This window comes from Myotis brandtii, unplaced genomic scaffold (genome assembly GCF_000412655.1).
Source record: "Myotis brandtii unplaced genomic scaffold, ASM41265v1 scaffold343, whole genome shotgun sequence".
NCBI classification, from domain to species: domain Eukaryota; kingdom Metazoa; phylum Chordata; class Mammalia; order Chiroptera; family Vespertilionidae; genus Myotis; species Myotis brandtii.
In genome coordinates, this window is record NW_005363209.1 from 3,187,357 (window position 1) to 3,200,537 (window position 13,181).

At 36.9% G+C, this 13,181-nt stretch overlaps 1 protein-coding gene across 1 annotated transcript in view; it reads right to left on the minus strand.

Moving 5' to 3' along the window:
• MANEA (mannosidase, endo-alpha) overlaps positions 1-13,181 on the minus strand; it is a 33,538-nt gene that overhangs the window by 11,697 nt on the left and 8,660 nt on the right. Inside the window, exon 2 of the mRNA XM_005871477.2 lies at positions 12,774-12,883. Coding sequence (XP_005871539.1) covers positions 12,774-12,883 — 110 coding nt within the window. The remainder of the gene's footprint in view (positions 1-12,773; positions 12,884-13,181) is intronic.

The following is a 13,181-nucleotide window of genomic DNA, read 5'->3' on the forward strand; positions in this document are numbered from 1 at the left end:
GCTATAACCGCTCCCTCCGCCCGCCCTGTTGAGCCCGCCCCGCCCAAGCCCTGCGCAGAGCCATTTGCCGGATCGCCTCAGGCAAAGGCTAGATTAGCACCTCCCCAGAGGACAGAAGTTTTCCGCGGCAGACACAGCTGATTCACACAGCCAGTCGGCCTGGTGGTCAAATCCCTCTAGTATTAACTACAACAATCAAGGCTCAACTAGAACAAGACTGCGCACAAAGACCACTAGGGGGTGCACCAAGAAAGCATAAAAAATGCGGAGACAAAAAAACATGACAGAAATGGAGGATATAGAGCTAAAAAACGCAATTTTGAGGGCTTGCAATAAACTTTTGGAGAGCTTCACGAAAACTAATGAGACCCTCGATGCTATGATAAAGAAACTAGAAATTAAGCATACACGCTCTGAAATAAAGAATATTACACCCAATAGCAGACCAGAGGAGCGCAAGAATCAAGTCAAAGATTTGAAATGCGAAGAAGCAAAAAACACCCAACCGGAAAAGCAAAATGAAAAAAGAATCCGAAAATACGAAGATAGTGTAAGGAGCCTCTGGGACAGCTTCAAGCGTACAAACATCAGAATAATTGGGGTGCCAGAAGATGAGAGACAGCAAGATATTGAAAACCTATTTGAAGAAATAATGGCAGAAAACTTCCCCCACCTGGTGAAAGAAATGGACTTACAGGTCCAAGAAGCGCAGAGAACCCCAAACAAAAGGAATCCAAAGAGGACCACACCAAGACATATCATAATTAAAATGCCAAGAGCAAAAGACAAAGAGAGAATCTTAAAAGCAGCAAGAGAAAGAGACTCAATTACCTACAAGGGAATACCCATACGACTGTCAGCTGATTTCTCAACAGAAACTTTGCAGGCCAGAAGGGAGTGGCAAGAAATATTCAAAGTGATGAATAGCAAGAACCTACAACCAAGATTACTTTATCCAGCAAAGCTATCATTCAGAATTGAAGGTCAGATAAAGAGCTTCACAGATAAGGAAAAGCTAAAGGAGTTCATCACCACTAAACCAGTATTATATGAAATGCTGAAAGGTATCCTTTAAGAGGAGGAAGAAGAAAAAGGTAAAGATACAAATTGTGAACAACAAACATGCATCTATCAACAAGTGAATCTAAGAATCAAGTGAATAAATAATCTGATGTACAGAATGAACTGGTGATTATAATGAATCAGGGACATAGAAAGGGAATGGACTGACTATTCTTGGGGGGGAAAGGGGAGTGGGAGATGCGGGAAGAGACTGGACAAAAATCGTGCACCTATGGATGAGGACAGTGGGTGGGGAGTGAGGGCGGAGGGTGAGGCAGGAACTGGGAGGAGGGGAGTTATGGGGGGAAAAAAGAGGAACAAATGTGATAATCTGAACAATAAAGATTTAATTAAAAAAATAAAAAGAAAAACACTTTCATGTGTTATAATAGTGACAGTGTATTTTTTAAGTGTTTTTATTTCTCCTGTTTTTTTTTCCCATCAAAATGTCAACAGATATTTATTATTGACTATATTCATGTTGATTACATTTAAATTTTTCACAAAAATGTTTCTGAGTGTCAAATATTACCTTTTCTGTATTTTTACTTATAATTTTGTTGAAGTAAGTATGTTTCTACTCTTTTGGAAAAAAGAAAGAGGGTTTCAGTTAAAGACATAGGAAGATCCTGAACTTGCCTCTTCCAATAGACACACCAAATCTATAGCTACATATGGAACAATTTCCTTTGACAAAAACAAACACCTAAAAACTGGCAGAGCAACTCCTTCATATCTGCCAATCAAGAGGAAACCCGCATTGGAGCAGGTAAGAAAGGCTGAGACATAATCTCACAAACCCTTGCATGGAACAGTGACCCACAATTGGCAGAAAACTGGAAACCAGGAGCTTCTCCATGAGGGGCAAAGGGTTCATACCCAACATTGGGCAACCTAACTTTTAACCTTTTGCGCTCCAACATCGAGGCTGAATCGACAGACCAGGCGCTAGTAGCGGGTCCAACGTCGAGTTGGTGATTGAGCTAATTGGCAATTTCCGCCAGGAAACTACTGCAACCAAGAGAGGAAGGACTTCCAATTCGGACCACACTGTTTGAATTCCAAAAATAAAATTGTAGCGCAAAGGGTTAATACCAGCATCTGAGAGACAAGCCCAAAGCATCTATATTTAACGACCAATGGGGCTTGTCACCAAGGGACTATCGTGAACTGAGAAATAGCGCTTAAAAGGGCTTATGCACAGGCTCAACTGCCATGGTGCCCAGGGCAGAAGCAATCCTTGGAAAAGTACCCGGACTTTATATGAGAAACAGGGTCCTGCTGGGATACTCTTGGGGAAAGGAGGCTGGTGGGCACCATCTTTCCGTGTGCCCTGTCTTGCTAAAGCTGCTGTGTGCTACTTTTTTTATTCTTCTTCCTTTTCTCTTTTTTAGGTGAATACTGTCTTTGCAGTGGATCCAGCCAGTAGTATTCCAAAGTGATAATATCTCCCAGATAGGATCCTCTACACAGGTCTGGTGCCCTGTGTTTCCTGGCTACCACCCAGGGCTATTACCCCTGATTCCCTGGCTCTAGAGGCCAGAGAGGTGGTGTTCTTGGGTCCCATGGGACTGTAGCAATCTTGTTAGACTACCACTCCCAGGGCATTGCAACAGCTAAATGAGTAGGGCACATCCCAGTGTTTCTGAGAAAGAGGCCCATTTGCTTGTTCAGAAGATCTGCCTGATGGGTACACATATATAGGCCTACTGCGGTGCTCTCAGGGAACAGAGGACAATGACTGCATTCACACAAGCTCACCCTTATCTCCCAGAACAGAGCTTATATCCTTGGCTGGTGGCCTGATTTTTGCAGCTGCTACCAGGGGATACATCTACATCACCTGGCTCTAGGGGCCAGCTGACTTACGCTGTGGGTCCCACAGGACTGTAACTAACACATAAAGAGTCTTAAACAGCTACTACCCCTAGGGCACAACAGAGGCAGGGGCTCAGCATTTCTGTGAAAGAGGCCTATTACCTTATCATCATAGCTGTAGGCTGAGAAACAGGCATCTAATATAACACACATCCAAGAGTGACTGAAAACCTTTCCTGAGACTTTAGAGGTCAGGAATTACCTTTTCACACTCTGCCACATTCCAGAGCACCAGCATCTCTTGGAGGGGAAGCTCTTACATGTGTCTGGTGCCCTGGTTTTTGTGGCTATAGTCCAGGGGATAATCCTTAATTGCCTGGCTCTGGTAGCCAAAGGGGCTTGTGTTCCTGGGTACCAAGGGAATATGACAATCAGAGAGACAGGTCTTGGCAGGCTACCACCAGGCACTACAGAGACAGAAGACTGAAACACATGCCCATCCTTACTGTGAAACAGGCCTACTTGCCTGGGACAAGTCTGGCACACATGTAGGGGCTACAGAAATGCCCTCAGAGAATGCATCTCGGTGCTCTCTCTCTACCCCAGGACAGCGCACCAGTATTTCTCAGAAAGGAGCTTACGCTTGACTAAAACACCAATTTTTAAGACAGCCACTTGGCTCTGGTGGCTGATGGGGCTTACACCTTTGGTCCCACAGACTGCATATATTTGCATTCTTCAAGAGCTGCTGCCCAAGGGTCTGGCTTACAAAAGCCTGAATCTAGGTGTTGAGACTCTCTCCTATGGGGAATCAACTGGTCTTTGCACACCCGGAACCACTATGGATTATTAAACATAAAATAGGCTGCTTAAAGAGGTTTCATCCTGGCCTGCATGGCTCAGTGGTTGAGCATCGACCTATGAACCAGGAGGCCACAGTTCAATTCCCATCAGGACACATGCCTGGGTTGCAGGCTCCATCCCCAGTGTGCAACATGTAGGAGGCAGCCGATCGATGATTCTCTCATCACTAATGTTTCTATCTCGCCCTTCCTCTCTGAAATCAATTTTAAAAAAAGGTTTTAGGGACAACCAAGGTCTAGATCACGATGAGTGATAAGATTAATCTCCTAAACCAGGGGTAGGGAACCTTTTTTCTGCCAAGAGCCATTTAGATATTTATAATATCATTTCACAGCCCATATAAAACTATCAACTTAAAAATTAGCCTGCTATATTTGGTCAAACATTTAATTAACTCACCCCTAATGCCTTGACAGGGCTGGATGTTCCCCACCACTGTCCTAAACAAAGTAAAACCCTCAAGACTGGGAGAGATGGCTGTTTCACCTTATGCATGGAAACAAACACAGAATTAAGCAATTAAAGAAAAACAAATATCACCAGATAAAGATAAAATCTTGGAAGATACTAATAAAGAGTTCAAATTAATGATCATAAAGCTGCTTATAAACAAGGCTTGGGAGAAGAATGAGTGGACCGGGTGAGAACTTCAATAAAGTGAAGGAAAATATAAGAAAGTACCAAACATAGATAGCTAAAGAATATAATAAATAAACTGAGAAATGTACTAGAGGGTTCAATAGAAGACAGAATTAGTAAGCTTAAAGACAGGACAGAAAAAGTCACCTAGTAAGAGTAAACAGGAATGAAAAGAAAGTGAAGCTAGATTAAGAAACTTATCTAAACAATTAAGCTGACTAGAATTTGCATTGCAAGAGTTCCAGGAAAAAAAAGAGAGAGGAGCTGCAATCTTCCCTAACCTGGGGAAGAAAACACTTCCAGATCAAAAAAGCCTAGAGCAGCAGTTCTCAACCTGTGGGTCGCCAACCTGTGGGTCGCGACCCCTTTGGGGGTTGAACGAAGAGCATCGGAAAACACGTATGTAATTACATATTGCAGCGGTTCTCAACCTGGGGGTTGAACAACCCTTTCACAGGAGTCGCCTAAGACCATCGGAAAACACATATATAATTACATATTGTTTTTGTGATTAATCACTATGCTTTAATTATGTTCAATTTGTAACAATGAAAATACATCCCGCATATCAGATATTTACATTATGATTCATAATAGTAGCAAAATTACAGTTATGAAGTAGCAACAAAAATAATTTTATGGTTGGGGGTCACCACAACATGAGGAACTGTATTAAAGGGTCGTGGCATTAGGAAGGTTGAGAACCACTAGCCTAGAGGGTTCCAAATGAAATGAACCCAAAGAGACCCACAGCAAGACATATCAATTAAAAAGTTAAAGACAAGAAGATAATTTTAAAAGCAGTAAGAAAAAAACAAAAAAAACTTGATATACAGAAGGGAATTTACACATTTTTCAGCAAAAACTCCGCAGGCCAGAAGGGAGTGATATAACATATTCAAAGTGATGAAAGAAAAACAACACTTTCCAAACAAGAATACTCAGCCCAGCAAAGATATCATTTAGAATTGAAGGAGAAATAAGAGTTTTCCAGACAAGCTAATGGAGTTCAGCACCACAAAACCAACCTTACAAGGAAAAGTTACAGAGACTTTAAGCTGAAAAGAAAGAGGTCTAAATAATAACAAGAGAACATCTTAAAGTATAAATTTTACTGGGAAAGGTAAATATATAGTAAAGGAAGTTGATTACTTATAATGCTGTTAAAAAGATTACAAGACAAAGGTAGTAAGAACAACTGAAATAGCTACTTTAGGGTACACAAGATAAAATGATGTGAAATATGACAACCATGCAAATTGGAAGGAAAGTATTAAAACTATTATTTGCAGATGGCATAAATTATATATAGTGAAAACACTAAGGATTCCACCAAATAACTATTAGAACTAATAAATTAATTTGTTACAGTGGCAGAAAACAAAATTAAAAATGCAATTGATTTCTGAATATTATACACCAAAGATTAACTATCAGAAAGAGAAATTAACATTTACAATTGCATTAAGAAATTAAAATACCTAAGAATAAATTTATCCAAGGAGGTGAAAGACCTATTACTTAAAAAATAATACATTTAAAAAAATTGAAGGTACAAATAAATCAAACCATATACCATGCTCATGGATAGGAACAATTAACATCATTAAAATGCCCATACTACCCAAAGCAATCTATAAATTCAACTCAAAGTCTATCAAAATACCAATGACAAAACTATAAGCATCTTAAAAAGCCACGAACAATAAAAGCTATCTTGAGAAAAAAGAACACAGTTGGAGGTTCATACTATTTGATATCAAACTACACTACAAGGCTATATTAATCAAAACAACATGGCACTGGCTTAAAAACAGATACAAAGATCAATGGAACAGAACAGAAAGACCAGAAATAAACCCTTACCAAAAGATCCATCTATGACAAAGGAGGCAAGAATATGCCATGGGGTAAAGCCAGTCTCTTCAATAAAGTATGCTAGAAAAACTGAACAGAAACATACAAAAAAAAAAAAAAAAAAGAAAGAAAGACCACATTCGGACTCCACACACAAGAAATAAACTAAAAATGGGTTAAAGAGCCCTAACCGGTTTGGCTCAGTAGATAGAGCGTCAGCCTGCAGACTAAAAGGTCCCAGGTTCGATTCCGGTCAAGGTCATGTACCTTGGTTGCGGGCACATCCCCAGTAAGGGGTGTGCAGGAGGTAGCTGATCGACGTTTCCCTCTCATCGATGTTTCTAACTCTCTTTCCCTCTCCCTTCCTCTCTGTAAAAAATCAATAAAATATTTTTTAAAAAATAAAAATAAAAATGGGTTAGAGATTTAAACCTAAGACCTGAAACCATAAGACAAATAGAAGAAAACACTTTGACATTGCTTTTAGTAATACTTTTTTGGATATGTCTCCTTGGGCAAGGCAAACGAAAAAATATACAAATGAGAAACCATTAAACTAAAAAGTTTTGCACAACAAAGGAAACCATCAATAAAACAAGACAACCTTCTCAATGGAGTAAACTATTACCAATAATATACCTGTTAAGGGTTTAATATCCAAAATATATAAGGAACTCATACAACTTAATACTAACAAAAGAAAAAATGCAATTAAAAAATGGGTATAGGACCTGAATAGCCATTTCTCCAATGAGGACATATACATGGCCAATTGACATAGAAAAGATGTTCAACATCACCAATCAGGGAAATGCAAATTAAAGCCACAATGAGATATCACCTCACACCTGTCAGAATGACTGTCATCAAAATCAACATATAACAAGTACTGAACTACCATATGATCCAGCAATTCTGCTGGGTATTTATCAAAAGTAATCTAAAACACTAATTCAAAAAGATACATGCAGCCCTATGTTCACTGCAGCATTTATAATAGCCAAACTATATAAGCAACCTAAGTGTCTTCTGATGGGTGATTAAGAAGAGGTAGTACATATATACAATGGAACACTACTCAACCATAAAGAAAAAAAAAAAAATGAAATACTGCCATTTGTAACAACATGGATAGATCCTGAGAGTGTCATGCTCAGTTAATTAAGTCAGACAGAGAAAGACAAAAACCATAATGTTTCACTTATATGTGGAATCTAAAAAACAAAACAAACAGAAACAAACTGATAAGGTACAGAAAATAGCATAGTGGTTACCAGAGAGAAAGGGCTATGGTGGGAGGATAAAGAAGGTAAAATATATAGTGATGAAAGGAAACTAGACTTTGGGTGGTGAGCACACAATGCAATATACTGATGATATATTACAGAATTGTACTATTGTAACTTACATAATGTTACTTACCAATGTCACCCCAACAAATTTAATTTTTAAAAAAGTTGCAAAATGCATTGCACAGGAAAACAAGAATAAACTCTATGAAAAATTAGCAATCTGAAAATTAGAATTATTAGAAATGAAAATTATTGTCCAAGAACAACAGAATGGATAATGCAAGAAAACTAAACCAGTCTCATGAAGATCATATATAAATATTCCTTTTACATGATTCAAAATGATTAATTATATATCAGATTTCCATATACAGTGCCTTATTATTGGACTGTGTTTCATTGATCTGTTTTCTTTCTGTATACTGATGCTAATGCTATACTCTTTTAATTCTATTTTATTATTTGGGAAGACAAGTTCTCCCTTCATTATCAAACATTTTAATAAATTTATACTATATTTTTAAATTTTAGAATTAGCCTGTCAAATTCTGTATTAAAAATCTCACTGGAAATTTGGATTGGGATTGCATTAAATTTATACATATTAACAATATTATGAGTTATATTAAAAATATGATACAAATGTTTGAGAGAACATTTTTGCGATTTTGAGTCTTTCCATCAAATTTGTTTCTGTACGTTTGCTTTCATTTCATATCCTTTATTAAAATGTCCTTGCTGCCCTAACTGATTTGGCTCAGTAGATAGAGCGTAGGCCTGTGGACTGAAATGCTAGTTACAAAGTACATTTTCCCATTTTCCTCCTGTAATGTAGAAATCCTATTGCCGTGTATATTTTTGGTTCCAGTCACATTACTAGACTTATGATGTCTAATAATTTTTAGATTATTTTCATTGGTTTTGTAGGTATTTTCCATTTGCAAAAAAAATGATCATTTTACTTAGCAGTTTAAAAATATTAAAAATAGTTATTTGATAGAATCTCTATAGTAATATTAAATACTGATGGAGGGCAGGCTTGATTAGTGTTGCTACTGTTTCTCCATTAAGTATGGTGTTTGATACAGCTATTAAAACATACCCTTTATCAAGATTTAAAAAAAAACTTTCATTATTAAGCATGTTATTAGTAACAAGTTATTTTCTCAAAATTTCAGTGTCCAATAAGATATTTATCTCCTTAAATATCCAATGAAGTTTTGTTTACTTAATTGTTATATAGTGTATTCTGTGCCAGACACTAAATGCTATATATATTACTGCATGTAATCTCTATACCCATTCCATTTGAGAGATGAGGAAACTGAGGCACAAGAGTAACATACATAGCTAGTAAGTGGTTGAGTCAGGAATGAATATAGGAGATTTGGATTCAGATTTTATATACTCTTGAAACTATTCTTAATATCCATTCTAATAAACAACTTTTTAAAGTTTTCTTTAGGAATTTTGCATATATTTTCATCAGTGGGATCAGCCTATAAGTAAATCTCTTTCTTGTGCTATTGTTTAGTTTTTGAATCAGAATCATGCTATCACTATATAATAAATTTGCAAGTTTTCTGTAGTAGCCACTATCCAAATTGACCACATATGATCCCCATTTTCTAATATTCATGACCTATGCAATTGCCTTTTTCATTGTACCAGGGTGGTTTATCAGTGAATAAACCAATAAAATAGGATGAAAGTGACATTATTTTAAGATCAGTTCAGAAAAAAACTCCAACTTCTACACTGGACTCTCTCTTCATTCACTATGGAGAATCTGTTGGGGAGCACACGAGACTTGGTTGGAAGGTTGGAAGAAGGACATTCTGAGAAAAGGGAAGTGTGTGGAAGGCCGCCTACCCTGTTTATCAGAAGATTATCAGAATTCCGACTTAGGGGAGTGTCGTAGGCGGTGCCCCTAATTATTCCTTGACCTTTCCAAACAAGTCTGTGCATGTGCAGACCCCCGGGTGTTTACTGGAATTCTTATGCTTAATCTCTGGATGCCCCTAGAGGACAATGTAAACACATGTGTCATCCCAAGATTACTTACCCTACTGATTGCATCTAAAGATAAAAATTCCAATAAAAGCCTAAGGAGGCAGGCAATCAAGGCTGCCTGGTTGCTATCAGCCAGGCTGTCCCTTAGCTTTCTCTTTCACAGTGAACTGCAGCAGAGTAATCTGTTCATCCTTCGCTCAGGGGCTGCTGGTCAGCCCCGGCAAGGTGGCGCCCCGTGTGAGGGGCCCCAGCAAGAATCCAGCTCCCATGTCATAATAGACACAGGTAGCCCCACAGAGAGGCTTATGTGGTGAAGAACTAAAACTCCCATTTCACTAGCTGGAAGAAACTGATGCCTGTCAACCACCACATGAAAAAGTTGGATGCATGACTGTAGCACCAGACAATAGCTTGATTGTAATCTCCTGAGATACCCTGAATCATATTACCAGGCTAAGACACTTCCAGATTCTTGACCTTTAGATATTGTATAAGATGATAAATGTGTTGTTTTAAACTGCCAAGTTTTGGGGTAATTTGTAATGCAGCAATAGGAAACGAACGAAGTTTTTCACATGAATAGTTCAAAATAACTGCTTTAAGATGCTCACTGAGGTCAGAACACAGTGAGAATTTCAATAAACAGAAAATATAAGAAAGTATCAAACACAAATGATGGAGTTAAAGAATAAAATAATTGTACTGAAATATACAATGCGGGGGGTGGGGGGGTTCAGTAGCAGACTAGAAAAAGCAGGAGAAAGACTCAATGACAAGGCAGTGGTACTCATCCAATCAGAGCGGCAAAAGAAAAATGAAAATAAGAGAACTTAAGGGACTTGTGGGACAATATCAAAAAAGCCCAAATATTTGCATTATAGGGGTCCCTAAATAAAAAGGGTAGAAAACTTCCCTAATCTGGGGAAGAAAAGGCATGCAGTCCAGAAATCCCAGAGAGTTCCAAATGAAATGTACTGAAAGAGACTCCTAAGATACATTATAAATAGTTAAAAGTTAAAGGAATCTTAAACGAAGCAAAAGAAAAAAATGGTATGTTATGTTCAAGGGAACCCCTATAATATCAACAGATTTTTCAACAGAAATATTATAGGCTAGAAAGGAGTGGCACAATATATTTAAAGCACTTTTAAGAGAAAATTTACAAACTAGAATACTCTCCCTAACAAAGTTATCCTTCAGAACTAAATGAGAAAGATTTTTCCATAAAAGTACAAGTTAGAGTTCATGACCGACCAGCCTTACAAAAAATGTTAAAGGGACTTTCTTAGCTTAAACAAAAAGGAGCTAATTTGTAATAGAAAAACATAAAAGTATAAATCTCACTGCTTAAAATATATATATTAAAATTCAGAAAAATCTAATGTAAAAGCGATGAATTAATCACTTATAAAGCTAGTATTAAAGCAGAAACAGTAAAAATAACTTCAATAATGTTATGGGAAACATAAAAACATGTAAATGGGGGCAAATGTCAACAAAACACACTATTACAAATATAAGTTGTTGTATGGAAGTCTCATGATAACAAAAAAGTAAAAACCTATAGTACAAAATAAAGAGAAAGAAATACAAGCCTACTTCTATAGAAAATCATCATAAAGGGAAGAAAACAAGAAAAGAAGGAACAAAGGAATTACAAAAAAAAGCTATAAAACAATTAACAAGACCCATACCTATCAATACCTACTTTAAGTATAAATAGATTAAATTCTGCTCCATGGGGAGTGGGCCTAAGCCATCAGTAGGACATCCCCTGAGGGCTCCCGAACTGTGAGAGGAGACAGGCTAGGCTGAGGGACCCCCCCCAAAGTGCATGACTTTTCATGCACCAGGCCTCTAGTATATCTATAATAATAAAAGGTAATATGCAAATCAGACCGGACAGCTGAACAACCTTCTGGACAAAGCTGGGGCTGCAACGGGCCTCTAGTATAGAATAAACTTGCTTAATTAGACCTGCTTTCTGATGTAGCTAAACTTTTTCCAGCCCAATGAAGCACCCCAACTTCTCTTTCAGGTAGTTGTCAGCAATACAGCAGTAAATATCAACATGAAGCAGATTATTATTGTAGATCACTCAGGGAGAACAAAGGGTAAAATATTTAACTGCAGCAGTATTTGACTATGCAAAGGAACCATCAACAAAATAAAAGGCAACTTACCAAATGGGAGAAAATATTTGCAAATAATTTATCTGTAAGGGGTTAATATTCAAAATATAAAGAACTCATACAACACAAAAGCAATAAAAACAAAAACACCAATCTGATTTAAAAATAGGTAGAGGTTCTGAATAGACTCCCTCCCCCGACCCCAAAGAAGACATCCATATCCCAACAAATAAATGAAAAGATACTTTAACTTCACTAATCATCAGGGAAATGCAAATCAAAGCCACAGAGAGATATCATCTCACATCTGTTAGAATTACTATCAAAAAGGGAGAAAATAACAAGAGTTTACAAGGATATGGAGAAAAGGGAATATAAACTGATGCAACCACTATGGTAAACAGTAAGGAGTTCTTTCAGAAAAGTAAAAATAGAACTACTATATGAAGGAAACAGAAACATTAAGTGGAAAAGACACTGGATACTCAATGCATCACTATTTACAACAACCAAGAAATGGAAACAATGTAGTGTCCATTAACCAATGAATGGATAAATGTGGTATATGTATTCAGCTATAAAAACAGAAGGAAATCTTGCAATTTGTTATATCATGGAAGGAACTTGATGGCATTATGCTAAGTAAAATAAGTCTGTCAGAGAAAGACAAGCACCACACAATCTCACTTAAATGTGGAATCTTAAACACACACACACACACAACACACAACTCAGTGCTGCAGAGAACAGATCATAGTTTCCTGAGATGGGGTGGAGCAAAATGTTTGAAGATGATAAAAGGTACAAACTTCCAGTCATAAAATTATTAAGTCCTGGCATGTAAAGTAAAACATAGTAACTATAGTTAATAACTATAATAACTGCATTGCATATGTGAAAGTTACTAAGAAAATACATCTTATAAATTCTCATCACAAGACAAAATATTGTTACAATGTATAATGATGGATATTAACTAGACTTATTGTGATGATCGTTTCAAATATATACATGTTATTATAATGAACACCTGAAACAAATATGTCATATGTCAATCATATCTCAATAAAAATTTAAAATACATGAAATAAAGTACCTTTAGATTGTATTTATGAGCTTTATCCAAAATAGTTGGTACCAAGTCATCAGTAGGTACTCCATTCTCATCATGTGAATCAGGTGGGTACCAAGAAAGGGCTAATACACCTAACAGAAAAGACCAAAAAGAAAAAGAAAAAAAAAAATGAACACAGAAACAAGAATGACTGCAGGTATTCTTTAAGAAAAAAAAAAGTGGGGGAGGGGCACAATGAGAATTAAAGTTTTAACAAAAGAGAAATATCTTCCCTTAACACTGTTTTGTTACGTTAGATACTACCTATGGCTATTAGATTACTTTGTATAATCAATTTTATGAACTTTTTCAGGCATCAGTAACTGAATTAACAGGTGTTTATTCTTTATTTTTTTTAAATATATTTTATTGATTTTTTACAGAGAGGAA